The following is a 26,814-nucleotide window of genomic DNA, read 5'->3' as shown; positions in this document are numbered from 1 at the left end:
TCACTCTTTAGATGTTATCTATTGTGCTGGAAGACTCAAAGAGATCATTGACCTTTACAAGGCACGAATTTACATTAAGGCACAAATAAGGTTAGAGGACAGAAGATCTGAAGCGGGCTCTGTGCTGACAGCAGAGAGGCTGATGCAGAGCTCGATCATGAACTGTGAGATCATGACCTGAGCTGAAGTCAGACACTTAACCGAATGAGCCACCCAGGTGTCCCCAAGAATACAATTTTTTAAATAATTTATTTGTTTAGCTAACCTTTGGGTCAGTTGGATCCAAACTAGTATCTGAAAGGGATATGCTGCTGGGTTGGAATTGTGTGATTTTACAGTGTACTTCATTGCACAGAAATTTTCTTGAAGTTGGTGTGTGAACTAGTGTCAGTCTAATCCATTCCATGATCAACTGATCTGAACATGGAAGTCTTTGAGTTTGGTGATGAGCACTTCACAGTTTTTAAATGCTTTGCCCTGTGCCCACCAATTTTGTGAGTTTTGTTTTGTTTACTTGTGACATTCCCATTTAACAGTAGCCTTTATGTAAAACAAAATCTTATGCTCCTGATCCCTCACCCTGGATCCAGTCTAGCTTAAGTCAGACCCAGCCCAATTCTGATTTCAGTCTGGTTTTTAAGTTGGACCCAGTCCAATTCTAGCCAGTAACCACCAAGTTTTCAGTGTGGAATCTGGGGATTAGGGAAAGAATTGAACCAGCAGACCTCAACAATTGGGAACTTTGAACTGGGGGCTCTACATGGATGGAGAGCTGCATGCTGTCACTAACAGTTCCCATGTGGATCTCAGGACAGAATTAAGAGCTAGAGATTTTCCACTCAAAAACCTGGGGATTGTGGTCTGAAAGGCTAGGGGCTTAACTCTGGGCAGAACCATCTGCCATTTTAAGTTGACTTGCCCAGTGATGGAAAGCCAATTAGATCTGAAGGTCAAGGCCAAGAGAGGATCTCAGAGCCTAGAAGAACTTACCCTTGGCCCTCAGAAACACCAAGAACTCTAAAAGGGGTTCACAGGGACTACTTTATGTTTCTCATTTTTCTGAATAATGTTATTAGCAGTTTGCTTTGGATACTATTACTGCCACCATATCTGTTAAATAACAAAAGTCCTCCTGAGTAAATTTGAAGATCTAATTGGCTTTATTCAATGATTTGTTAATTGGGCAGCATCCCATCTAGCAAATAGAAAGGAGCTCCAAGGAGCTGGGTACTCCTTCTAACTAGGTGGAAGGCTTTTATGCGTGGGAAGGGATAAGGAGAGAGCAGATTACCTTCTTTTCTTTTGAGGGATGGAAAGGGTTTATGTGGCAGATTACCTCACCGGTACTGACCAGAAAATTTTACACTGAGTGTTACATTTCTGGAGAAGGCTTTGAAACTGCAACTAGGTTAGGTTTTAAGCCTTGGTTTGGTGATGTGGGCTTAGCACAAATGACTTGCTTTTGGACCTCTTATGTTTATTATTATTTTTAACATATACAATCTTTTGGCTATTGTTATCTATAATAGCAAAAATGAAATTAACAGCAAGTGCTGGGTAGAGCATTGATGGTAAACCAAGCTCATATTTGGCTCTGTGCCCTGGCCACTTGCCTAAAAGACACTGAGAGAAGAAAAAAATTATTCAGGAGCAATAGAAAGTACCTCTAGGACCTGTGGTCACCAGGAAGGCAGTCAGTGCATGGAGAGTGTAACCAAACCCATTTGTCTGATGTTCAGCAAAGCCAATCACTGAGACATTGAGTACACAGCAAGGGAAGAGTTTATTTGGGAGACAGACAAATGAGGTGATGGGAGGGCAACCTCAAATCCACAACCCACCAAAGGGTTGGGGTTTGAAGTATTTAAGGATAAGGTCAGGATGTGGAATATGCTGATTAAATATAGGGGAAAAGGATGGTGTTCTCGTTTCTGAGCATGTGCATTCAGGAATCCTGTCTCTTCCTGGGACATATGTCCAAATTATGGCGGCATAAGTGTGACTAACAGAGGGGTAGAGATCTTGGGATGTGTCATCACAGAGGTTCCTTTCATTCACTCTTGGTCCCTTCTGTGCAACTGCAAGAATTATTTCTGGTTTGCTCCAGTCTTAGCTAGTCTCATTAGTCAACTTCTGCAAAAACAGGTTCATAAATCGATCAAGTTAGCCAAAGTTTCTTTAAGGTAGAAAGGTCAAGCATTTGTTAATGTGTAGGTTTTCAGAGGATAAAATCAAGAAATCTTAAAACCAGGGAGTATATACTGTGAAAGAGTTGTTTCACTTCATGAATCGGTATCATTGGCTTCCTGAGGGATCTTTACTGAAATGGATTGTGAGACTAGCAAATATGGCTGTGTCTTTGGTTTTGAATGCTACAGGATGGAAGACCACGTTTGGGTTGATACAGGACCCACAGCTCACTATGGAACAATCACCGATGGCCGTACACACAGGGGGTTATTCCTGAAGGAACAGCCAGCCTGGTGAACTATATAAAAGCCACTGTAAGTTCCCTTTATCCTGAGAAGGGGGACTGTCCTCCCCCTAGGACTGACAAGTGGAGCACCCCAGATGAAACGGCTGATATGCATCACATGCAAGCCATGTGTGACTGGTTTATGATGCCTGGGATACTCACCCACTAAATATGCCTATTACCCAGGTTCAAAGGGTTCCTTTCACATGGGCACCCCATATAACCCTATTGCTGCAAAACCAAAAAATAGTTAAGGAAGCCTCATTAAATTTACTGTCCCAGCTTCCCCTCATGGGTCCTCCAGATGTTAATAAACATTAGGTTAATTAACAAGGGAATGGCAAAAGGTCCAAGAGAGCGTCAAAAGACTCTTCCCAACTAGGTGGACATTCTTAAATGATTATTAAGAAATAAAGTGAATAAAACAAATATTGACAGGGGCAAAACAAAGAGGAGTGCAGGGGAGAGGGGATTTTTCCCAGCGGGGTAGAAATCTTCAGATGTTTACCAAAAAATGGGATGAATAAAATGGACATTGATGGGGTTAAAACAGAGCTTTTAATACAGCACTACCTGAGGTTGGGTGGGCCAAATGGAGTCCTGATTGATCCCCCTAATTTAAAGGGCCCCAAAGAAGTCAACTGTATTTATCCCTGTTTGGAGAAATTTAAAAAGCAGGAAGGTAGAGATTACTATGAGAAACTTGATCAGGACTCACTTCAGGCAGGGGTTAGGGAGGTTAATAAAGTTAAAGATTGACAAAAGGGCCAGGGTTTCTTGGCTCCACATCTCACTGGAGATCCAGTCTTTTGTGTAAGAGTGAGTAAAATGATCAGGAGGTGAAAAGTTTTCAGGACTTCTGGGTCTCTTGAACTGTGATACTAAAATCCAGTGGTGAAGCCCTGACTCCTGGGTGATAGGATTATGAAAGTTGGAATGTTTCAGCAGGTATGATATACAAATCTTCCTTGACTTACAATGGGGTTATGTTCTGATAAACCCATCCTAAGTTGAAAATGTTGTAAGTAAAAATGCATTTAATAGATCTAACCTACCAAATATCGTAACTCAGCCTAGCCTACCCTAAATGTACTTAGAACAGTTTACATTAGCTTATAGTTGGGCAAAATCATTTATTATTTTATAATAGTGTTGAATATCTCGCACAATTTAATGAGTGCTGTACTGAAAATGAAAAACAGCATGATTGTATGGGTACAGAATGGTTGTAAGTGTATTGGTGATTTACCCTTGTGATCATGTGGGTGACTGGTAGCTGCTGTGCTCCCTGCCACTGCCCAGGATCACAGGGGAGTATCATTCCCATATACCACTAACCCCCGCAGAAGACCCAAAATCAAAATTCGAAGTACAGTTTCTACTTATAATGCGAATCATTTTTGCACGATTATGAGGTTGAAAAATCATAAGATAAACTGCCGTAAGTTGGGGACTGCTTGTAAAGTTGTGTCTCTGTTACATGGATGTTTTATGGGAATGGATATCATGTTCGACTGCAAACCACTTCTTCCATCTAGTGTTGTAAAACCAAAATTTGTCAATGAAATCCTAATGGAAACTAGGAATATAGGAGTTGATGGAATTACAGTAAAAGTTTGTAGAAGAATTGGTATGTTTGAATAGGCTTTATGAGAAGTGGTTGTGTCTCTTTTACTTGATTGTATTTGGGGATAGATGTTGTATCGCACTGAGAACGTTTTCCCTACCTCGTACTATAAAACAGAAGGCATGTAAATCCACCCTTCAAGCAATGTTAATTGGACGTGCTAGGTGGGAACCAATAAGATTGCCTGAGCCCACACAGTGTGGAATAGAAGCTGGAGTACTGGTAGGATCAAATTCTCTGTGCAATAGCCCTATGTGGAGCGTAGACTGGGGCTTATGGCAAGAACCTGCAAGTGCCTCCTAAGGATGACCACTAGGATTTGGGACAAGAGAATCTTCTTTCATTTGAGGGGCATTTACTACCTTGCTATCTGACATTATTTATTGAAGCTATTCCCATGACTGAAAGACATAACATGATCTTGAAGTCTGAAATAGCCACATGTCTTAGGTGATGTCTAGGAAATTCTCTAATGGAGAGGATAGTGCACAGAAAGTTTCCATAATAAAATGGAAATGGGTTATGCAGTATCATGCTACCTGGGGAATGCAAAGAGGAGATACTTACAAGGAAGGAGGCTCTTATTCCATAGGACTGACTCTGGAACTGTGTGGATTTTACTGTCACTTGGATAGTGCCCTATAGACAGCTCTTGACTGACCAACGAAGAGCCACTTGGTCTGTGGATGGCAGTTCCAAGGTAAATAGACAGCATTCTGTTTGGAAAGCTGCCACTCTGATTAAAGAAGTTAAAAACAGATCAGTCTTGTGCTGAATTGCATGCTGTTTTCCTGGCAGTGATGGAAGAATTGAATGGCAGTAAAAGTCCCCAAATTTTGGTTTTTACTGACTTCTGGGCAGTGGCCAATAGCCACTGGGGAAACCTGGCCCATTAAAGATATGCCCACATGGGACATAGTCCTGTGGAAATTGGAGGAATGAATTAAAGTAGGACATGTTGATGCCCATCAGAATTCCCTTCCAGGTTTGGAAAGGGAGTGAAATCGACCAGCATATATTCCTGTGTGCTCACTTGAGATAGCTACCTGGATCCATGAAATGAATGGATATGAGGACACCGCAGCAATGAACAGATGGGGTGAATCTAAATGTTTCCCTCTTGTACCTTCTGAGGCACAAAATGCCAGTAAGAGCTATTCTGTCTGCGAACAAGAGGCAGAGACTATGGGTGGCAATGTAGTAGCAGGTTCTCTGGTTGGATGGCCCTGAACATAGCTGGCAAGTCAGAATGATGCTGGTAGCTGTGGGGGGGCTACGGATGGGTCCTGACAAGAATAGATCCTCACTGTGGAGTGGGCTTTGCATACCCCGTGGTAGATGCAGATACTGAGAGTATTATGAAAGAACCAGGACAAATATTGCACCAATTTGGATAACTAGTTGTCACGTCTTCAGACCAGGGAGCAAACATACTTTACAGCCCATAATATCCAACAATGGGCAGATATTCCCCCTCAGAAAAATAGTTTGCTAGAGGATTGGAATGGTCAATTAAAACATTGGTTGTCTAAAACGGGGAAGTAAATGGATGAAGGCTTACATGCCTTTATGAGTTATGCACGGACACTCAACATTAACATGAGTGGGGCTAAGGGAGTGTCCCTGCTAGATAGATTTGTGTTTGTTTGTTTTTCTGTTGGATCCAGGGAAAAGAGGCTGGGGGAAGGTGCCGATATTCTTCCTGACATCACTTCCACTTTTTTTCCTCCAACTTGATGCGTTGGTCATAGCTCAGGCCTATTGCAACTACAAGGGCTGGAAGCAGGGACGATTCTTAAGCAAGAGATTGTAACTGTGCTTTTAACCTTTATGTCACAATTCCTAAGGGCCTGATGAGGCAGGATGTACCTTCACCCCGTCTAACAAATTGGGGCTAACTGAATTCAGCTGTATTGCCTGAGAATAAAAATAGTCCATTAGTTTTACACTTGTGTAACCTTATTTGAACAGAACTGGACTTGAGGGACGCCAGACCACTGTTGGTGCATGCAATCTAGACAAGCACAGTGGAAGTTTGGGTATAAATGGAGAGAAGGAAAAATAGCAGCTATGGGTAAAAGGATGAATAAATGGTTTATGTAATGAGGGAAATCCAGTATTACTTTAACACCTAGAAAGAGACTCAGAGCAAGTGACCACACAGGAACCACCATATGGTGGTGCTGATGATCAGCTGCCTGAAAGGGTGAAGGCATTTATTTCTGACACTACTCCTGCTTTTGGAACCTGACAAGATACAATGGAAGCTTACAGACCTGAGTGGTCTTGCCCTGGGAAATATTCTTCATGATATGATTGATGGACTAGATACTGACTGAATGGAATTCTAGTAATAAGCCAGTATCTTTTGACCTTCTAAAACCCTTGGAATTTAAGTAAGGAGAGTAGTAAAGGTGTCTTTTGTTATATTAATGAGCTACCTTCTGGACCACATCTAAGCCTGGGAGCTAGTTGCCAGTTGATCCCATGTGATTACAGGGTTGGAACTTTCAGTCCCACCTTGCCATGCACACACACACTTCTGGAGAGGAGAAAGGTGCTGGAAGGTTCAATCAGTCATCAACAGACAATGACTTAGTCTATGTAATGAAGCCTCCATAAAAACCCAAAGGGTTCAAGGAGCTTCCAGGTTGGTGAACATGTGGAGATGCAGGAAGAGTCACATGCTCTGAGAGGGCATGGAAGCTCCATACCCTTTAATATGTTTTGTCCTATGCTCATCTTCCATCTGGTTGTTCCTGAGTTATAGCCTTTTATAATAAACCAGTGATCTCTGAATTTGGTGAGCCACTCTAGAGAATCATGAATACCCAATGAGAGGTTCATAGGAACCTCTGATTTACAGCTCGTCAGTCACAAGTACAGGTAACAACCTGGGCTTGCAATTGATATCTGAAATGAAGGGCAGAGCAGTCTTGTGGGACTGAGCCCTTGACCTGTGGAATCTGATGCTACTTCCAGGTAGACAGCGTCAGAATGAGATAAATTGTGCTAGTGTTGGTGCATCGCTTGGTGGATGGAGGAAGTCCCCTACACACACACACTCACACACACTGGTATTGGGTATCAGAACCCTTAATGACCAACTTGCTTATAAGCATACCATCCACAAAATATTACAGCCCAATGCTTGGTGGTATGGAAGAAATCCCCTACATACACATGTGCATACACACACATGAATTGGGTATCAGAACCCTTAATGACCAACTCACTTGCTTATAACCATACCTTCCACAAAATTGTATAGCCCAGTGTTTAGGAATGCAAGCTCCAGAATGCCTAGAATCTTTTACTCCAGCACTTATTAGCTGTGTAAACTGGAGCAAGTTGTTTAACCTGTGTCTAGTTTCCTGTCTGTGAGGATGGCAATAGCCCCTATCTCAAAGGATAAAATGAGATATTATATGTAAAGCACTTGACAAAGTGCCTGGCACACAGGAAATAATAAAAGAAATTTCATGTTGCACAGTCCTAGCAATGCAGTTAATTTTTTTTTTTAATTCTAAGAGGTAACAATTTGCTTTATCTTGAGATGAACAGACAAGTCACATTTTTAATACATCTCTACTTTAAATGATGTTTAGAGGAGAATTCATCTCTGTCCATGCCTACCCACTTAGGTTAATGTAAACACTGAAAATATCACTTGGGATTCTGTTTTAAGAATAAAGATTTCTGTACTCCACTTAAGGTTTACTGAATCAGAATGTGATTGAAAGGATGTGCAAAGATTAGGAAATCTGCACTAACAAGCTCTACCAGGGAATCTTAGGCATAAAGTATCATGAGAACTACTACTTCACGGGAAGATCTATTGGAGTTCAGACCTAGAAATCACTGGCTACCTTTAAACAGACAAAAATAATCATCTTAAGTACTAGTGACTGATACCATACTATTTAAAAACTCAAGTCTGTCTCAGTAAGCTACTATTATACTGGATAGTCAAGATATTCAGATGATTTAATGGAAAAAAAGGCAAAAATAGGAAAACATTGAAAACCCCTTGGTAAAGTTCATTCTTGGTCTTCTCTTCCTAAATTTGTTTTCAATTCTATTAGATTTAATCACTAAACAAGACCAAAAGAGAACTTTATTTTACATGACTTTATTTTCCATTTAGAACCATTTTATGCTTTACTTAAAAAACAAAACAAAAAAAAAAAAAACTCACTCTGCTTTTAATAATCCTAAAAGCATTTAACCAAAATCTTGATTTAGGAAGACTTAAGACATTGTGCATTATTTTAAATATTTTCATTCTTTCAATAACTATTAAAAATAAGTTCACAATTAGGGTTTCAAATGTCCTAATCATATCTAGTTTGTTTTCATTTAATATTTTATCCCATCATGTGCATACAGAAGTTAAGATGATAAATAAATTTTATCTCTTTCAGACACACTGATGATAATTAGCTCTTAATCTAATTACTATTTCATTTATTCAGAAATAGCATTTAGACATAAAAACCAATGTCTCACTTTGTAAAATAACCTTTGGTTAATTTACACAAATCTAATACAGCATGTTGTGTAACTTTTAAGTAATACAATGAGTTTCACTACTATCATTTTAGTTTTTAATATTTGTGTCAGCAGGGCTGAGAATATCACATGGTTCAGTCTTCTGCAGGAAGTTATATAATAAAAGCATAGTGCCTTTGAACATGAAAAACATCCCAAAGGCTAGGAGTCCTCCAAAGGAATTGAAAGGTAGAGATTTCAGAGAATTTCTCTCATTTTCAATATGTAAAGTGACTAGTTTTAAGTCACCTTTTGAAGACTTAGTGAAGAAAACAGTGTTCTTTATGCCATTGAGTAAAGCTACTAAAACCGTAAGAATTTAGAGATTGATACTAGGCTACATAATTAGTGGGTCATCAAAAAAAGAACCTGTCACTTAGTTACTAAGTATAAGTGAGTGAGTTAACTTCCTATGCCAAGTAAGGGTCACACTTCACGTCCCTCATTTGTAAAAAGAAAAGGTGGCCTGGCCAGTGCCATTCAGGATTCTCTGCTAACTGTAAAATGTGGACTAATTTACTTCTCTTTCTTATAGTCCATGTGTATATAAACTTTCAGTTCTTTAAATCAAAAATTTTTATGCACACAACCATGTTGGTGTATTACCCTTCGTTTAAAAATGTACAACTACATAAATAAAAACTATTGTTTCTTCAATATTACTTGACATTTCTTCTGTAATTTCTTTATTTAAAAAAGTAAATGTAACAAGATACTTAAAAAAGGCTAGATACAAAAGTAGTTAAGCTGCTCACGAACATTTAAAATTTTCCAAAATGTATCTTCAATAATCATGATCTTATAAAACATTTTACAGTTATCAGAAAGTGCCCAGGCTGAGTTTACATAACTGAAATACCTTAGTACAAATGTCTAGTTAGAACTGAAGTGCAGTAACCTCCTGACTGACTGCTCATTGAAATAGGGATACAAAGAAAAAAAAGTTGATTGTGATAAAGTATTGTGCATTGGCCCCATCATATGTACAAAAAAAGTGCCCTTACTCAAATGAACAAATTACATGCAAAATATTAGTGATATCATTTAATATCCTAGAGCTCAATGCAGCTAAAATAAACCGCAATAAAGTGGTTTTCATAGGTAAAAGTGATTTCATCTCTAAGATCTGAATGTCCAGAACTTTTTACAAGTTCCATATACATGATACACAATTGCAGCCAACCACAAATTAAACACCATAAAAAAAGTTAAAATGAAAACACAGAACATACTTAATTTTTTATTTTGAAATTCCCTATTCCCTCTATACAAGAACCTTTGCTGAAACACTTTCCACAAAGGCAGCAGTGAATTTTCAGAACATTTTACATTTTTCCCCTCAGCAAAAAGATAAATCACAGTGTAAATTATGTTGTTCTGCTGTCATCTTTGGCTGGGGTTAGACCCAGAAGTTGTTGACTAGCAAACCATTATAGTCAAATGTTGCTAGTGCTCCTCAGGCCTTTAAGCTACAAACTCAGCAAGGAATGTTTGCATTTAATCTCTTTAAGGTACCACCAGGGTGTGACAGCATTAACTTCCATAAACTTTTATAGACAAATGGAAAAAAATCTACAAAATTAGCTAGTAATATTACACAGCAATACACACTTTTTATACTCTACACAAAACCAAAATTCTTGGTCTTAATGGCGAGTAGCAACTTCTGTTTGAGAATCTGTTTAGAGGAATAGAGTGGGACATAAAGTCGAGAAATACAAGTGTTTGCGGTAGGAAGATGTTGGTCATCTGGTGGTCTTATTGTGATTGAGGGCATAGGCTGAAATCCTTCTTCACTGGCTGGTAATGATGGGCTTGATGTCCAAAAGTAAACCTAAACAGGAGTATAATAATTACAATTTTGGCTTTTAATATAATAACATTAACTCTGCCAACATCTACACAGAACCCCATTCTTAAGGTAAAACCTACAGAGGGATAGGATTTTGAATGGGGTTTTAAATTTATTTCTTGCACTGGGGCGCCTGGGTGGCTCAGTCGGTTAAGTGTCTGACTTCAGCTCAGGTCATGATGTCACAGCTTGTGTGTTCAAGCCCTGCATAGGGCTCTGTGCTGACCGCTCAGAGCCTGAAGCCTGCTTCGGAGTCTGTGTCTCCCTCTCTCTGTGCCCCTCTCAAGAAAGGTTCAGGGTCAAAAGAGAAAAAAGTGTCAGGTATGTAGAAAAGTGACTATATTTCAGGGCCTCAGTTTCTCTGTGGGCCTTTCTAGTGGTTAAACTCCACAAAGTATCGTTTAGTGGAAATAGGGCACAAAATCTCTAAAGAGTTCAAAGACTCAGTTTATGGGTTCGAGCCCCACATCAGGCTCTGCATTAACAGCTCAGAGCCTGGAGCCTGCTTCAGATTCTATGTCTCCCTCTCTCTGCCCTTCCCCTGCTTGTGCTCTTTCTCAAAAATTGTTGGGAAAAAAAAAAAAAGTCTCTTACAGTTTGCCTATTTTTCCTTCCCTTCCTCTATGATCCTCTGTTTTTTTTAAGTAATCTCTACATACAACATAGGGCTCAAACTCACAAGAATGACATGTTCCAGCAACCTGAACCAGCCAGGAGCCCACAGGCAAACTTTTTTATAAATATAGTATGATACTATATATTTTCCTTATGATTTTCTTAATAATACAGTTATATGGGGCGCCTGGGTGGCTCAGTAAGTGTCCAACTCTTGATTTTGTCTTAGGTCATGATCTCACAGTTTGTGAGATCAAGCCCTGCATTGGGCTCTGTGAGAGTACGGAGCCTGCTTGTGATTGTCTCTTCCTCTCTGCCCCTCTCCCACTTGTTCTCCCTCTCCCTCTCAAAATTAAATAAAAACTTAAAAAAAATACAAGAATGTACAAAATATATGTAATGCACTGTTTACTAATATAAAAACTTTAGTAAAATTTTGGGGGGAGTCAGAAGTTATACTCAGATTTTCAACTGTGCAGTAGATTGGTGCCCTTAACCCCCATAATGATTTGCTTTCCTGAAGAATAGTTTTATGAGGAATCTTATCTAATTCTCTAGAAGGGGCAGAAAAAGAAACTCTAAGTGTCAGGTCTACAAAATCTTCAAAGAACTTTACATATATATGTATATGTGTGTGTGTGTATTTTTGAGAGAGAGAGAGAGAGAGTGCGCACACGAGCAGGGAAGGGGAAGAGAGAGAGAAGGAGACACAAGAGTCCAAAGAAGGCTCCAGGCTCTGGGCTGTCAGTACAGAGCCCAATGTGGGCTCGAATTCATGAGCCATGAGATCATGACCTGAGCTGAAGTTGGATGCTTAACTGAGTCATCTAGATACCCCCGCAAAGAACTTTAAGGACTGGAAGATGCTCTAGAGATAATGCTGGTCTACTCTACTCATTTTACAGGTAAAAAAAACAAAGTTAATGTAAAATGTTTCTCCAAGGTTGTATATGGCTAGGTAGGGTAGATAACTACCATTGCTGGAGAGTCAAGAAGCTGGAAGAAAAGAAATACTACAAGACTTTTCAGAACTTTTACTAGTGAACTGTGACTCTCTAAGAGGAGGATAAACTATGTGGTCTTACCCACTAACCCAAAAACCCTATAATTTGCAAGACTAGTAACCGAAGGAAGAAGAGTTTGCTCTGAATGGTCTGTTATATTCTTATGTCCTTTAGTTTTTCTCCTCAGCACATCAGGATAAAACCAACAATTGTGAAGCATCCTTCTCAAAAGAGGAGGGGGGAAACCCCTTGATATAATGCTTAAGCCCTGTAAATAGGAGTGACCCTCAAATTAAAGCTGTTAATAGGAAATCCTGAGGCCCTTTACAAAGGGAGATCTTTCATTTTAAAGACTGAATAGTTAGCAAATTTTCTTCCAGTGGAAGGCAGAAACTACAGTGAAATTTAACTTGACTGACTGGACTAAGGATACATTAGGTTTAAAAACAAAGTTAGTACTAGGGAATAGTTTAAAAAAAAAAAAAAGTCCATTAGAACCTTAGAATTTATACCAGATAGCCAATCATTTTTATCTCTGTTTTTGATAGGTCTTACTGAACCGATAATGGGCTCTTAAAGAAACAAGGTAACTGAATCAAAAAACTGAGTACAGGTGGTCCTGAAACCATGCACACTGGTAGAGACTTTAGGGTCCACAAGATTGGGAAAGTTGAATTATATGGAATCCACCTAGGGAACAACCGAAGTAGAAATTACCAGAGTGGCTAAACCAAGAACAGAACTAGCTAAAAGGACTACTAAACAACTTGTTTCACTATAGTGCAGAAATATTGGAAGACTCCTGGGTCCATTTAAAAATTAAGTAGTGCTGGGCACCTGGGAGGCTTAGTCGTTAAGTTAATTAGCATCAGACTTTGGCTCAGGTCATGATCTCACGGTTCTTGAGTTCAAGCCCCACGTCAGGCTTTGTGCTGACAGCTCAGAGCCTGGAGCCTGCTTCATATTCTGTGTTTCCTTCTCTATCTGCCCCTCCCCCGCTCATGCTGTGTCTCAAAAATGAATGTTTAAAAAAATTTAATGAAAAAAAAAAATCAAGGATGCTAAATGCAGACTCCCCCACTCCAAAAAATAAGTTACTACTGAGCTGGAGATAAATGGGAAACTGTCAAGTTTTGTGCTTTCCCACACACTAACCATTTCCCCTCTCTCAGATAAAATTGGAGAATATATCTAGAAACTGGATTTTTAAAAATATATTCCACAAGAAGTATGGTTGTTAATTACTAAGAACTAAGGCTGGTTTGATAGGGAAGACGTTGCAAAGAACCATGAGGAATATGGCAGAAAGGATCTCTGGAATTTTCTGGGTAAGGAACATCCCACAAATTTCTCAAATAAAGTCTAGTGAAGACTACCTTTCAAGACTGATGGACAGGTTGATTTGGTTATGGATATACTCAAGGATATAGATTCCACTGACTTGGTAGGCTTTCACTATGATCAAAGTTTATATTATCTAATTTATGATTCTAAAAATAAGTAGTAACATTAAAATCACAGACTTAATACATATCATAAGCTACTCTATTCTTAGTACACTATACAGATAGCAATCAAGATACTATTTAGAAATTTTGCAAAGGCTTGCCACTGGTCAAAAGGATTAAGGATATATAAAAGGAGCAGCCAGCATATGTAAGCACTATAGGGAAAAAGAAACATTTGTCTCAACAATCAACTGGTATTTTCTTCTGGGACTAAGGACAGCGTATCAATAGCTAAACGTATTTCATTCTGCTTACAACTTTACAGGTTTTCAGTTCTGGAGTAGAAAAACCAAAACTGCCTTATATTTCTGACCTTCTATAATTTTCCTTAACCAAAATTAAAATGACCAACCATTACAAACTTAAAAGGTTATCATACACAGTATTTTAACATTTCATATTTTGTTTTGCAAATTTTGTAAAAATTTTAACTTACAAGATCTTGTCGTTCTGTCATGCTCATTTTCTCTACTATTGACCAGAACCAACGCTTGAACTGCAAGAGCTTCTCAGCATTTTCTCCTATGAAAAATATAAATCCAATATAGTGTACCAATTATTACTTTAAAACACTGCTTCTTATAAAAAATAGATACAGAACTGTTATTTAGGATCAGGAGTTTAATTCCTAATATAGGAAATTAGGACCATTTGCATAATGTAAAACTTCTATAGTTCATTACTCAATCCTGACTTAAGGTGACCAAGAAAAATGGATCATCAGCCTCAAAATTGATAATCAATACTTTAATCCTATCTGTTAAACTTGCACCAGTGCTTCACAAATTTTAATGAGTTTACAAATTACTTGGGGATCTTTTTAAAATACAGATGCGCATCTACTAGGTCTGGGAGAAGGGAGAAAAGAACTGAAATTCTGCATTTCTAAAACACTTCTAGATGACACTGATGCTGCTAATCTGAGGATCATATATGGAGGGTCCTTAGGTATTTATTTTTCCCTCTTAGGTTTTTGGTTTGTAAATGAGACAAATTCTCATCTCACCAGTATTGAAAACTATACTAAAAAGTAGCACAGAAACTATTTTACAATGAATCTATACGTTGTCAAGCATGAAGAAAAAACAAAATTTAACTTGCTATAATTTAGCTGAAGCTGTTTGCAAAATATGAAAAAGGGGGAAAAAATCAGTGCATTCATGTAGGCAATAATTTTGGACTATAGGTGTAATCCTTCCATAAGGAATTTCATGGCTTCCAGTGTCTTTATGGTATAGTCACAGCTCAAATTCTATCCCTAGGCCACTTGAAAACGAAGTGTTACAGAAAATCAGGCGCTGAAGGTAAATGTTATTCTAGGAGGAATATCACTACCTCTTGTTATTCTTTCTGGATTTTCCATGTGTTTGTATGTTATTATGTCTTTGTAAGTGAGCTCTGGGTCCAGTTCTACAGAGCAAACACCATGCAGTCAAATTCTTTAATTAGAGAGTCTAAGAGATTAGGAGGAATTGGGAAAGGCCAATAGAACTGTCACATGGATTATATTTTCTTAGTATACAAAATCCATTTACATAGCTGCTCACCACAATGAAGTTTTACTTGTATTCAATCTAAACCATATACTCTTTAAAAACCTAGAAATGTTAACCAAAGATTTAAGAATAACCTAATGCTAAGCCATCATAGTTCAATAATATCTTAAAAATGTACACAAAAAGCCTTGAACACCTGAGTTATACAGCATTTCTAAACCCTGTAAATTTATCAAGTGTATTCCTTAAATAAACATTCACAAAATTTCCTACCTGATTCATCATTGAAAGAGGTGAAACTGATCAACATCTGCACATTAACTTCACCACAGCCATTCACCAAAAGTCTAAAATCTTCTGCTGTTAAATCTTCTAATGAATTTTTGGGAAGCACATCCAGTAGACCTTTCCTCATTGCCTACAGAATATTTTAAAAATTACCTTTTTATTACTCTGAGTACTTTATTTTCCATGTAGCATTTTTTGTTGTTAAAGCCCAATACCTAACTTTAGCAGCCTAAGAATACTAGTTCTCATTTAAACCAGAGAGAAAGAAATAAAATTAAGTATTTTTAAACTGACAGATTCAAAAGAGAGGCAGAGGGGGGGAAAAAGGCATCATGAATAGGCAGGCAATAGGTTCAAAAGTGAAACCATATTGTTATACACCAGGATTTAACTGAAATAATTTACACATTAATAAAATAGGCTACTCATGAAGTAAGAATAGCTTCAATTTGTCAAACATGCTATCCTGTCACATGCTATGAAAAGTACGACAAAAGAACACAAACTCAAAATCTAGAGGCTCACTGAGAAATTACAATGTGCCATGAACTGTTCTTAAGCACCTTACATGTATTAATTCTATCCTCATTTTGCAGAAGAGGGAACCAAGGCACAAAATACTTAAGTAGTTTGCTAGTGTCATATAACAGCTAAAGAGTGTTGCAGCCATGATTTGAATCCTGACAGGACTTCAGAGCCTGCACAATTATTCCCAGCACAGAGATCAGAACACTTGACAAATACAGCAGGCCTGAAGGCTCTCCTGGAGGGGGATGGTCCTTGGCTGGCATCCGGAAACTTGGTTTTTGGAATGTTCCCCCTACATTACTGATACAGCTGTTCTGAATGCCTGGAGCAATGAACCCTGCTGTGCCAGCTTACCTAGACTATTTGTGCAGACAGTGTGACTTATGATGAACACATGCCTCTAACAGTCTAAATTTCAGTAATCAGGGCTGGCTGCATAGGCAGAAAATGCTTACAGGACTGGCCTCTAATATAAAACCTGAGCTGTGACTCTTAAGCAGGCCTCTCTAAACACAAACACTGTCCGTGTGTTTCTAATTCACTGTTGGAGGAAAGAAGTATATTCTTTGTGACAACCCACGGCCCCAGAGAGAGAACTTGGGAAGCCTGCACCTAGATTCCTCCAGATTTGGTTTGATGTACTTTTTCCCTTGCCGGGAGTCCTTTTGCTACAATAAACCATAACTATCAGTACTATTGCCCTGGAGTCCTTCTAGTCAGTCGCCTTCAAGTATGGGTGGTGGTAGGACCCCAAAACAGTAGTCATTTCAGTTCCACAAGAATCTTTTCTGAACTTTCACTCACCAAATTGACTTTGATGATCATATAGTTTATCCAAGTAGTTTTACCCAACAGAAGGTGAATGCTTGGTCTGGATTCAAGTGTAACTTACACTGTACATAAATTAATTTGGTTTAAAAATTTTAACCTTTTATAGGCAAGCTGAATACACTCTGAAATAGTTTACCACATGAAGACACAAATAGCCTCATCAGATCAAATAACACTTTTGAGAAAATACTCACATGTAATGGCTGTTCTGCAACTACCAACATTCTGTGTTCTGCATATTTCCGCACATATTCATACACATTCTGAGGAGTGACTGGTATATTTACACCATTAGGAATAAGTTCAACCTGTAATAATTTAGCACTGCCATTTAAAAGCAATTTGGTCAAAGCAGTAGTAAGTCTACAGTTCATAAAATAATTCCCTAAAATTCTAAAATCTAAACACAAATTGCTGACCAATATCTAAGGGATGCAAGAATTTAGGTCTAAATAAGCACTAAAAACTACCTTTCAGTCTGTCTCATTAACCCTCCATCCTTCTCTCTATGCCTGTCAGTCTAGTGTGTCTTTTCTCTGCATGTTTGTGTGTGTGTCTCTCGCTCTATGTCCCCATCCAAACTGTTTCTGTATAAAATAAGCACAACAGACTAACCAAATTCTCTTGCCAGAATCAGAAAGTTACATATTTGCTTTACCTGTCCTCCACCCTCTTCTTTACACAAGTCAATTGCAAATGCCAAATCCATTGCAGAGAAAACAGCATCAGCATCTGAACTCTGAGAAGCGAGGATAAGTTGCCGTAAACTCTCATACATCACAGGGTCAAAAAAAGCAAAATCATGCCAATTGACCTAAGGAAGTAATCATATGGAACTCAATTATAAAACATCTTCACTACAATTTTATCTAATTTGAAGGTATAAATAATATTCCACTAAGTATATTAAAACTGATTTAAAAAGATAAAATTTTAATCTTTGGCTCTGATAACATATTTAATTTTCAAGGTATAAAAAATGTTAACATATATTTTGGAAAAAAAAAAAAAAGCCAGTAATGGAGGAGTTTAAGTTACAAAATAATTTGCAATAAACAATGATTATGCTAAGCAGCTGGTCCTTAATATATATCCTATTTAGTCTTGATTATAATAAAATAGATTATTAATTCTAGATGATGAATCTGATGCTCAAAGGAATTCAATAACTTGTTGACAGTCATATCATTGGGTTATACTGGAGTCTATTTGATTCCATGATCTTTTCCATAAACCTCGTTAAAGAATCCACATATCAACATTTCTGAGCTGTTGCTGAGCTTTAAACCTAGTTCTTCTTTGGACAAGAACATTTAGCTGGAATATTTTAAGAATTCAACAGGGTCAGAGTTAAAATATATACACCCACATACATATGATATGCTGTATTAATAGAAAACCATTCATCAGTGAATGTGATTTAAAAAAAATCGACTACAGCTTTAACAGTGTTAATTTGCATCAGATGTGCGATATATATTGCTGGAAAAGACTAAAATATTTCATTGTTTTGTGTCAAGTAATTTCTTTATAATACCTTTAAAACACTGGCAGTTACATTTTAAACCAAAAGCTGCATAGTTGGTATTATACATTAATTTTAAAGGATGTGGTTTTTTCCCCTCCTCCCAGTATAAAAAGAATGTGCAGGCAGGCAAACTATCAAAGCATATAAGGAAATTAAGCTAATTCTATCACCCAGAGATAAAGATCAAGCATGCTATGCTGGATTTTCTTACATTCTTTTGTCCCCCTCCCTCCTGTACATCTTACATAGATTTTTGAAGCCAACAATGCTCTTTTCAATAAAATACTACTACTACTTCCACTACCACCTGTTTGAACAAATAATAATCGTTAAAATCTATTGAGCACTTACCAGGCACTATATAGTTTTACCATTTTCTAAATGGGAAAATCTGTGATAGGTGTCAGGGGATTTGTCTGCAACAAGATCCAGGTCTGTCAGACACTGTCAAACCCACCTGTGTCACCCACTCTGCTATGCTATCTCCTCCATGTATTGAGATTTTTTTTCCCATGTCATTAAAGGTTTGAAAATGACTTATAATGGCTATAAAAGGAAAATTTTGCAATTGTAAAAGCAGTTAGGTTCATTAAAATCACTTACTTTCCTACCAAGCAACACTTTAATTACATGTCTATTCAATGTAATAGGACATAGTTCATTCTGTAACAGACATAGTCCAAGAATCCTAAAAATAAAAACAGGGAAATATATTTAAATTTGAAAATAATTCTAGAACATATATAACCCCACACATACATACATAATATATATACAGTATTTTGAGAAATTTTCTACAGCCTCATTTCTAATCAGTATGAAATAGAGCATATACACATTTTAAAAACTGTTTTAGAAAAGTCTTGAACTGAAATTTTATAAAAATTCAAATGTAAGATTAGGATTATTTTACCTGCCAATGTTTCTGAAACAATTCAACCTTGCTTCTGTGTTTTTGCCAGGCCGTGGAGTATAAAATCCTCTTTTTCCAGGTTGGTAAAACAAAGGGGCATTATCGTCACCATCATCTGTATCGTCTAAATCCATATCTACAACACTTCGACTAGAACCATGACGCTTTCGGTTTTCCTAATAATAGAATATCAGAGATTAAGTCCCCAAACTGATTTTTAAAACAAAACATATAAACTAGTCATTGAAATGACTAAAGTCATTGAAAGTGAAGCCAGGCAGGTAAAGCAACATTTAAATGTAAATAAACTTTTTTTAAAGTTTATTTTGAGAGAGAGTGCATGCACATGGGGGAGGGGCCCAGAGAGAGGGAGGGAGAATCCCAAGCAGGCTCCCACGAGCAGCCTCCCCAAGCAGGCTATCAGTGCATAGCCCACGAGGGGCTCGATCTCACAAACTGAACTCTGAGATCATGACCCAAATTGAAATCCAGTTGGATGCCCTACTGACCCACCCAGGCGCCCCTGTAAATAAACTTTTAAATTCATCCTTTCAGAACTGTGGTACAGGAAGCTCATGCCTGTTAAATCCTTCTCTGTCCATTTAAAAAAATCACTAATGAAAATGGTAGCTTCTTTCCCCTTAATTCCTCAAAGATATTTGTGCTGGATATAGAATTCTGGATTAACTTCTTGAGAGACAGACTGCAAGCAGGGGAGGAGGAGGGAGAGGGAGAGAGAAGGAATCCCAAGCAGGCTCTGCACTGTCAACACAGAGCCTAATGTGGGACTTGATCTCATGAACCATGAGATCATGACCTGAGCCAAAACCAAGAGTTCGATGCTTAACTAACTGAGCCACCCAGGTGCCCCTGGATTGACAACTCTTTTTTTTTTAATGTTTATTTTTGAGAGAGAGAGCAAGGGAGGGGCAGAGGGAGAGGGAGACACAGAATCTGAAGCAGGTTCCAGGCTCTGAGCTGTCAGCACAGACCCTGACATGGGGCTTGAACCCACAACTGTGAGATCGTGACCTGAGCTGAAGTCAGATGTTTAACCGACTGAGCTACCCAGGTGCCCCTGGATCGACAATTCTTAAAGCACTCTGAGGATGATGAACCACTGTCTTCTGGCCTATACCAGTTCTGATGAGAAGTCCATGGTCTTCAAATCAGTTTCTCTATACATAAGGCACTATTCTTTGCTTAGTTTTACAGCAGTTCGATGATAATATACAGTTTTCTTTCACTTTATCCTATTTAGGGTTCACGGAGTACCTTGAATCTATAAATCTATGTCGTGTACCACATTTGGTAAGTTTTCAGTTACTATTTCTTCACATATTTTCCTGTTGCTACAGGAATATCTCTTCTTCTGGATACTCTAATGACTTGGATGTTTGATCTTTTGATATGGTCCCACAGATCCAAAAATTGTTCTTTTGTTCAGAATCTTCTCTCTGTTCTTCAGAGTAGATAATTTCTATCTACAAGTTGACACTTTCCTATCATCTTCATTCTGCTATTGACCTATCTGGCGAATTTTTTTCTTTTAGATACTCTTTTAATTCTACACTTTTCCCTTGGTTCTCTTTTAAAGTTTCTATTTCTCTGCTGTGAACCTCTTTCAGTTCATTAGTGTTTGTCTCATAGAGTATGAGATAAAATCTGTGGTAATTCCAACACAAGTAGTTCATCTTGAAGTTGGTATCTACTGGGTCTTTTCCCAGGAAAACTGGTTGGTCTTTCCTGGCTCTTTGTATTTTGGAATGCCTCCCGGGCCTTTTAAATATTATGTTGTGAAACTCTGGGTCTTGTTAAAATGATAGGGAGAATGGTGATATTTTGTGGTTTTAGGAGGCAATCAACCTGGTTAGATTCAGACTGAAATGTCACATCTATGTGCAATGATTCCAGTAACAAATTTTCACAGCCTTTTATCATACTGTTTGGGTCTGCCCAGCACCATCTGTAATAGTCTGGGACTTGGACAATGGTTTCATACCACAGTTTAGTTCTCAGAGCCTTTTCTATCTTCCAACTATGGTGGGAGGAAAAGGGGATCAGCTTATTCTCGTGCCTGAAACAATACCATACCAGCTGTTTTTCAAGTTTTGACTTTCCTCTATAATCTGTATGCTATTGTCTACTTTTTAGAATCCTCAGGCAGTTCCTTTTCGCATTTTGTTCAGTTTTTAGTTGTAGTCAATGGAAGAGATAAGATTATACTGGGTTTGCTCCACCTTGAGTGGCAGTGAAGTTCTCAGGTAGCTCAAGAATGAAATACATCATGTGCTAAAAAAGCCTTCTTTACTGCTCTCCTCCTCATGTCTCATTTTCTCTGCATCTTTGGCACTCAATTCTTCCTTAAGGAATAAGCCCTAAGAAATTCATGACATCTCTAAATTCAAGCTTAATTCAGGCTGTGCTAAATTAGAGTTCCAAGTGCTTATTATTAGCACATGTACAAAATATCTCTTACCTGTACCTTTTCTGAGGAGTCTAATAATCCAAGATCCAGGATACTATCAGCTCCATTTTCCCTAAAAACAAACAAAATAACCTTTCACATTCCAGATAACTGAAACTTCTAAAATTTAGTGTAGAGAAACATGCATTTGAATTTATAAGAATTTATAAATACATTTAAAGTTTTGAAATAAATACCTAGGGCACTTACTAGTCTTAGTGCATATATAAGAGCAGAGAAGTCAGTATTATATACACACAAAAATCAGATTTTACATGTGTGATTCAAGATAATGAGATAAAGGCTACCTGGTTTAAGACAAAATAAATGCAGTCTTCACAGGGGGACTGAAGATTAGGCTCACAGGGAGCATTGTAAGAGAACAGAAAATGTTCAGAAAGCAATCACAATGGGAACTGAATTCCTTAGTGTATTTAATTATTCTAGAATACTAATAAATTCACTATTTACTTTATAAAGCCAGCTGAAAGCAGTCTTCAAGTCTTCTACTGAATGCAAGTCTTTTACTTGCATTCAGTAGAAAATACTACTAATAATGCAAACCTTACGTATGTTTAAGAAAGATTTTTATAAAATTTATTTATTGATTTACAGAGTACACACATGACCCAGGGAGGGACAGAAAGTGAGGGAGAGAGAATCCCAAGTAGGCTCCGCCGAAGTCGAGTCCGATGCCTAACCAACTCAGCCACACCCAGGAGCCCCCGTTTATAACCATCTTTTTATCAAAATGCACATTCCTCAAAACCTTTCCTATAATGGGCTGAGCTCTATCATGGTGTTGATTACATCCAGAGACTGGGAAAAGGAATGAAGAAACAGTACATAAAAGCCCAGAGAAGAAAAAAAATAATTAACAGTAAAGAAAATAAACTTCTAGCAATGGTCTTTCTGCTTCGACCATTCAAAGGCTATGAAACAGATAAGTGGCTATTAAGTTTCAGTGCTTAGCCTACCCACTTATCTATTTCTTAGGACTATATCCAATCCAAGTTCCTCATGTAAAATCATGACTAGGAAGAAAAGACAGAAATTTGTATCTAAAATAACACTTTGGGGTGCCTGGGTGGGTCAGTTGGTTATTAAGTGTCTGACTTCAGCTCAGGTCATGATCTCATAGTTTGTGAGTTTTAGCCCCACATTAGGCTCTGTGCTGAGAGCTCAGCCTGGAGCCTGCTTCAGATTCTGTGTCTCCCCTTCTCTTTGCCCACCCCCCCACCCCCACTTGCGATCTGTCTCTCTCTCTCAAAAATAAACATTAAAATGATGGGTATTGAGGAGGGCACCTTTTGGGATGAGCACTGGGTGTTGTATGGAAACCAATTTGACAATAAATTTCATATATTGAAAAAAAATAAATAAACATTAAAAAAAATAATAATTAACATTTCAAAGCCAAACTGGATATCAGAGTGGCCCCAGAACAGAAGGCACCGAATAAGTTTGGCATATCTTCCTGATGTCACCCTGGGAAAAGAATTATTTAGCTGTTAGATAATTTTAGGTTTTACAGTAAAAGAAATATATTACACAACAGAAAGCAAAAACTTACAGGAATTTTTAAAACAAATCAGAAGTCCTAAAAGAAATTTCATGCTTATGGCAAGAACTCAGGGACTACACACCAATTCCTTGAAGTATCTGGCCTCTGCCATCAGGGGTATTCTGGTAGAGAATTTGGGATGTACTTCTTTCAAGTAATTTCTAAATTTCAGGTATATAAAAGATTTTTAGAGCATAAGTCACGCTAAAATTCTACCTTTCTAATACATGTGAAACTCAACTGTCACTCATGAATTTTAAGCCATCTCTTCAAAAAACATTTAATGTCACGTATTTATAGTATAAATTTTATTTTTAGGATGTAGTGCCACCATATCTTAAAGTAGTTGATGTTTAAACTGAAATACCTTCCCACATTATATACTTTACCGTCCATGTGCTATAATGAGTTCCATGGCTTCATCCACTCTTGCTCTCAGAGAATCTTCACTTGCTAGAAGGAGAAGCAGCTGAGCTGGGGATAATTCCAACAGCATGCCGGTGATTTTACTTGCAAACGCCTGCAAACAATGAGCAAATGTTACTTGCCCCTACTCTCTGAAACCTCTTGTCTAAATCAACAATCTTTTATCCCCTTCGCCCCCCCCCCAAAAAAAAAAGGGAGAAAGAAAATTAAGAAACCTGGAAACAAAACATTTCTAAACCAGTAAGGTATTTTATTAAATGAGAAGCTTAATTATAGAGAACTTTGGTAGTCTTGTTAAAGCTAGTTTAAAATTTGTATGACAAGCCTTTATTTTTGATATCCATGAGTAAACACACAAATACTTGATTTCCATTTTTTCTCACTACAGAGAGGCAGAAACATTTCTTATATGTAGGGCAGAAGAAAAGAAAGGGAGGGAAGAAGTAAAGGAGGGAGATGAAAGATGCCTATGTTTAAGGCTAAGGATTTACTGAAAGAAATATGTTATGTATAAAGACAAACAAAAAACCACTAGTTTATGTTTCATATTATATGAAAGAAACCTGACAGGACATTCAATATAAAAATCTCCTAGCAACAGGTAACAGCAATAAAGAAAGTACAGTATTTGCAATGTTTTAGCTACAACGTTAACAGATTAAAAAGTCTGCTTCAAAAGGTAACAATTTGTACAAATAAAGGTACAAATTGAATGCACAGATAATTCTTTAGCACACAAGGAACTTATCAGGTAGAAGCCAACTTAACATAGGTAGAAAAAACAAACCTCAAGCTACCCTCCAGCACATTTTGCAGCTTTCCCTCAAGCTTCCATTTTGTTACTACAGTCCTCAACCACTTGAATGGCCAGTAGCTAACAACTTTTTAAAATACCAACTTTGATCCAAAAACAAAAATGAGGACGCCTAGGTGGCTCAGTCGGTTAAGTGTCCGACTTCGGCTCAGGTCATGATCTCACAGTCTGTGGGTTTGAGCCCCATGTCGCGCTCTGCGCTGACAGTTCAGAGCCTGGAACCTGCTTTGGATTCTGTGTCTCCTTCCCTTTCGCTGCCCCTCCCCTGCTCACACTGTGTCTCTCTCTTTCAAAAACAAAAATGGCACAGCCAGTTAAGAGGGACTAAATGTACCATACATACTGGTTGCATTGCTTGCACTCGGGGATAAAGTCTCTCTCCAAGTGCCTGACGATGTGCTGGCAGAGGATCAGGATCATCACTAGGATTCCCTTCAGAAGCTGGTCTGAAGGGTCTAGTGTCAATGGAAAGCTGTCTTCTAAAGTCTCTGAAAGAAGAACAAAGCTATTATAATTCATCTCCCTTGTCTGCAAAATAACATCAGCACAACCAGTAATAGAGATGGAAAACCAAAGCATATAGGCAGCTCTAATTATCAAGATGGTAGAATGCTTAATAGATGATGGTTGGGAAATAAAGGTTTTCTAGACATTAACACTCAAAAATCTATAAATCTGTAATACATAGTTCAATTTGATTCTAAGGGAGTAGGACCATAAAATACCAGATTATCAAGAATCCACTCACATTTCCTAGAAGTTTTAGTCCAAATTAAATGCCACCCACCCTAATACAAAAATTAAGGTTTAAGTATAATACAGTTGCCACAATCAAAATTTTAAGACAAATTTAGGAAAGAATGAATGATAGTTATGTAATTTCAACTGCCCCTGGGTTTTTAAAGCAGAATATTTTAATAACAGTACAGTTACTATACATATACCAAATACTAAAACTTTTTCTAAAAAATAGTCCATAATTGAGATCCTCTCATTCCAGGCCTACCTCCAATTTCATTCCCTAAGGTGGTATTCAATAAAAGAAACAAAATTATCTCACCTATCTCGATCTCTCCGAGAACCTGCTCGCAAGCCACTACTCCTCCTCATTTCCCTTTCTCTCTCCCTTTCCCGATCCCTCTCTCCTCTGTTCCTTAATCTCTGCATTAAACCTGAAAGAAAATATAAAACATACTTTGTTTAGATAAGTGTAAATGAAACTATTTTAACTGTCAAAGTTAATGTGAGGACATGAGACCAACTTAAGTACATGACAGGTGAAAATTACCTCCCTTAACATCTGTTAGTACCTTCCACTCATTCTCCCTATGGTTTTGAAGGCTAGGGGTAATTATATAGAATGTACTTGGCTCGTAATAGATGTTCGATCAGTATGTATTTAATGAATTATGTCACAGTTGTGAAATGATATATAGCAACTGGGGCTGTTAGCTTTACCATAAATAATACTGAAGTTTCGTATATGATTAGAGTCAGATTTATTTAGTTTTGGGCATTAAGCAAAATATAGGCCACCCAAAACATCAGCTACTATTATTTTCAAAACCTTAACCATAAGCCAGAGTATGGTTTCCTAAAGAATGTGCAGGAGACAGTGATTTCTGAAATGTTATGACTTCCCAAGGCTCCCTCATTCACATCTGCCATTTTCTTTTTATTGTAAGACTATAGAAAGTCAAACGGTAAAACTAATGATGAAAGGCTGCAGGGCTCTCCCCATCTTTTCATCCTCAATCCTCCCTAGAGCTCATTGAGCCTAGGCTATGGTAGCATTTTTCAGAACTCAATACAACAGCACTACAGCCTAGGTGAAATATAGGATTTTCTTATTAGTAATGCCCTCTAGCTGAATTATCCACCTATGAAATGACAATCTTCTGCCCCTTATTTATATGAATCCCCAATTATACCCACTTAAGGCATCTGTCATTTTCACAGATCTTTTTAATTTGAAAATTAGGTAAGAATCCTAATCCCAAAGTGCTGGTCCTCAAAGAGGTAGAGCTTACAGTAGGATATTAATAAAGAAAATCTTATTACCAAAAAAACAATGTCTTGTTAAATTATACAGTGAGGTTAGTAACACAGTCAACCAATCTACATTTGGTTGCAAGCTCTGTGTCTCGTTGGGGACCAGTATCAACTCTGCACATTGTCCTTTGAATAGCACTGCTCTAGAGAAAAGGATTTTCAGTATCTGTACTAATATACAGGGGTGATGGAAATAATGTAATGTGCTCACTGAATTTTTCTGTTACCATAGAGCTTACAACTTCCCACTCCTCAAAACATGTAACAATTGAGA

The 26,814-nt window shown here is 37.8% G+C and overlaps 1 protein-coding gene across 8 annotated transcripts in view; it reads right to left on the bottom strand.

The window, feature by feature from the left end:
• Positions 1-9,862: 9,862 nt before the first annotated feature.
• Positions 9,863-26,814, bottom strand: part of UBR5 (ubiquitin protein ligase E3 component n-recognin 5) — a 136,874-nt gene continuing 119,922 nt past the window's right edge. For 6 of the 8 annotated variants that reach the window (XM_047088949.1, XM_047088950.1, XM_047088954.1 and 3 more), the window contains exons 49-59: positions 25,549-25,660; positions 24,832-24,976; positions 23,638-23,768; positions 21,697-21,757; positions 19,218-19,393; positions 18,908-18,992; positions 17,435-17,590; positions 16,971-17,084; positions 15,403-15,547; positions 14,070-14,155; positions 9,863-10,488 (exon numbers count right to left, since the gene is read on the bottom strand). In XM_047088949.1, the coding sequence (XP_046944905.1) occupies positions 10,276-10,488; positions 14,070-14,155; positions 15,403-15,547; positions 16,971-17,084; positions 17,435-17,590; positions 18,908-18,992; positions 19,218-19,393; positions 21,697-21,757; positions 23,638-23,768; positions 24,832-24,976; positions 25,549-25,660 (1,424 nt within the window). In that variant the 3' untranslated portion in view covers positions 9,863-10,275. Of the gene's footprint in view, positions 10,489-14,069; positions 14,156-15,402; positions 15,548-16,970; positions 17,085-17,434; positions 17,591-18,907; positions 18,993-19,217; positions 19,394-21,696; positions 21,758-23,637; positions 23,769-24,831; positions 24,977-25,548; positions 25,661-26,814 lie in introns of those variants that run through there. The other 2 variants (XM_047088951.1, XM_047088956.1) reach the window with 2 other exon arrangements.

Source organism: Lynx rufus, unplaced genomic scaffold (assembly GCF_022079265.1).
Source record: "Lynx rufus isolate CCGP_SWC_20201006 ecotype Redwood Valley unplaced genomic scaffold, mLynRuf1.p SCAF_26, whole genome shotgun sequence".
NCBI lineage: Eukaryota > Metazoa > Chordata > Mammalia > Carnivora > Felidae > Lynx > Lynx rufus.
The sequence above is the reverse complement of the archived record's forward strand: the minus strand, read 5'-3'. Positions and strand labels throughout refer to the sequence as shown.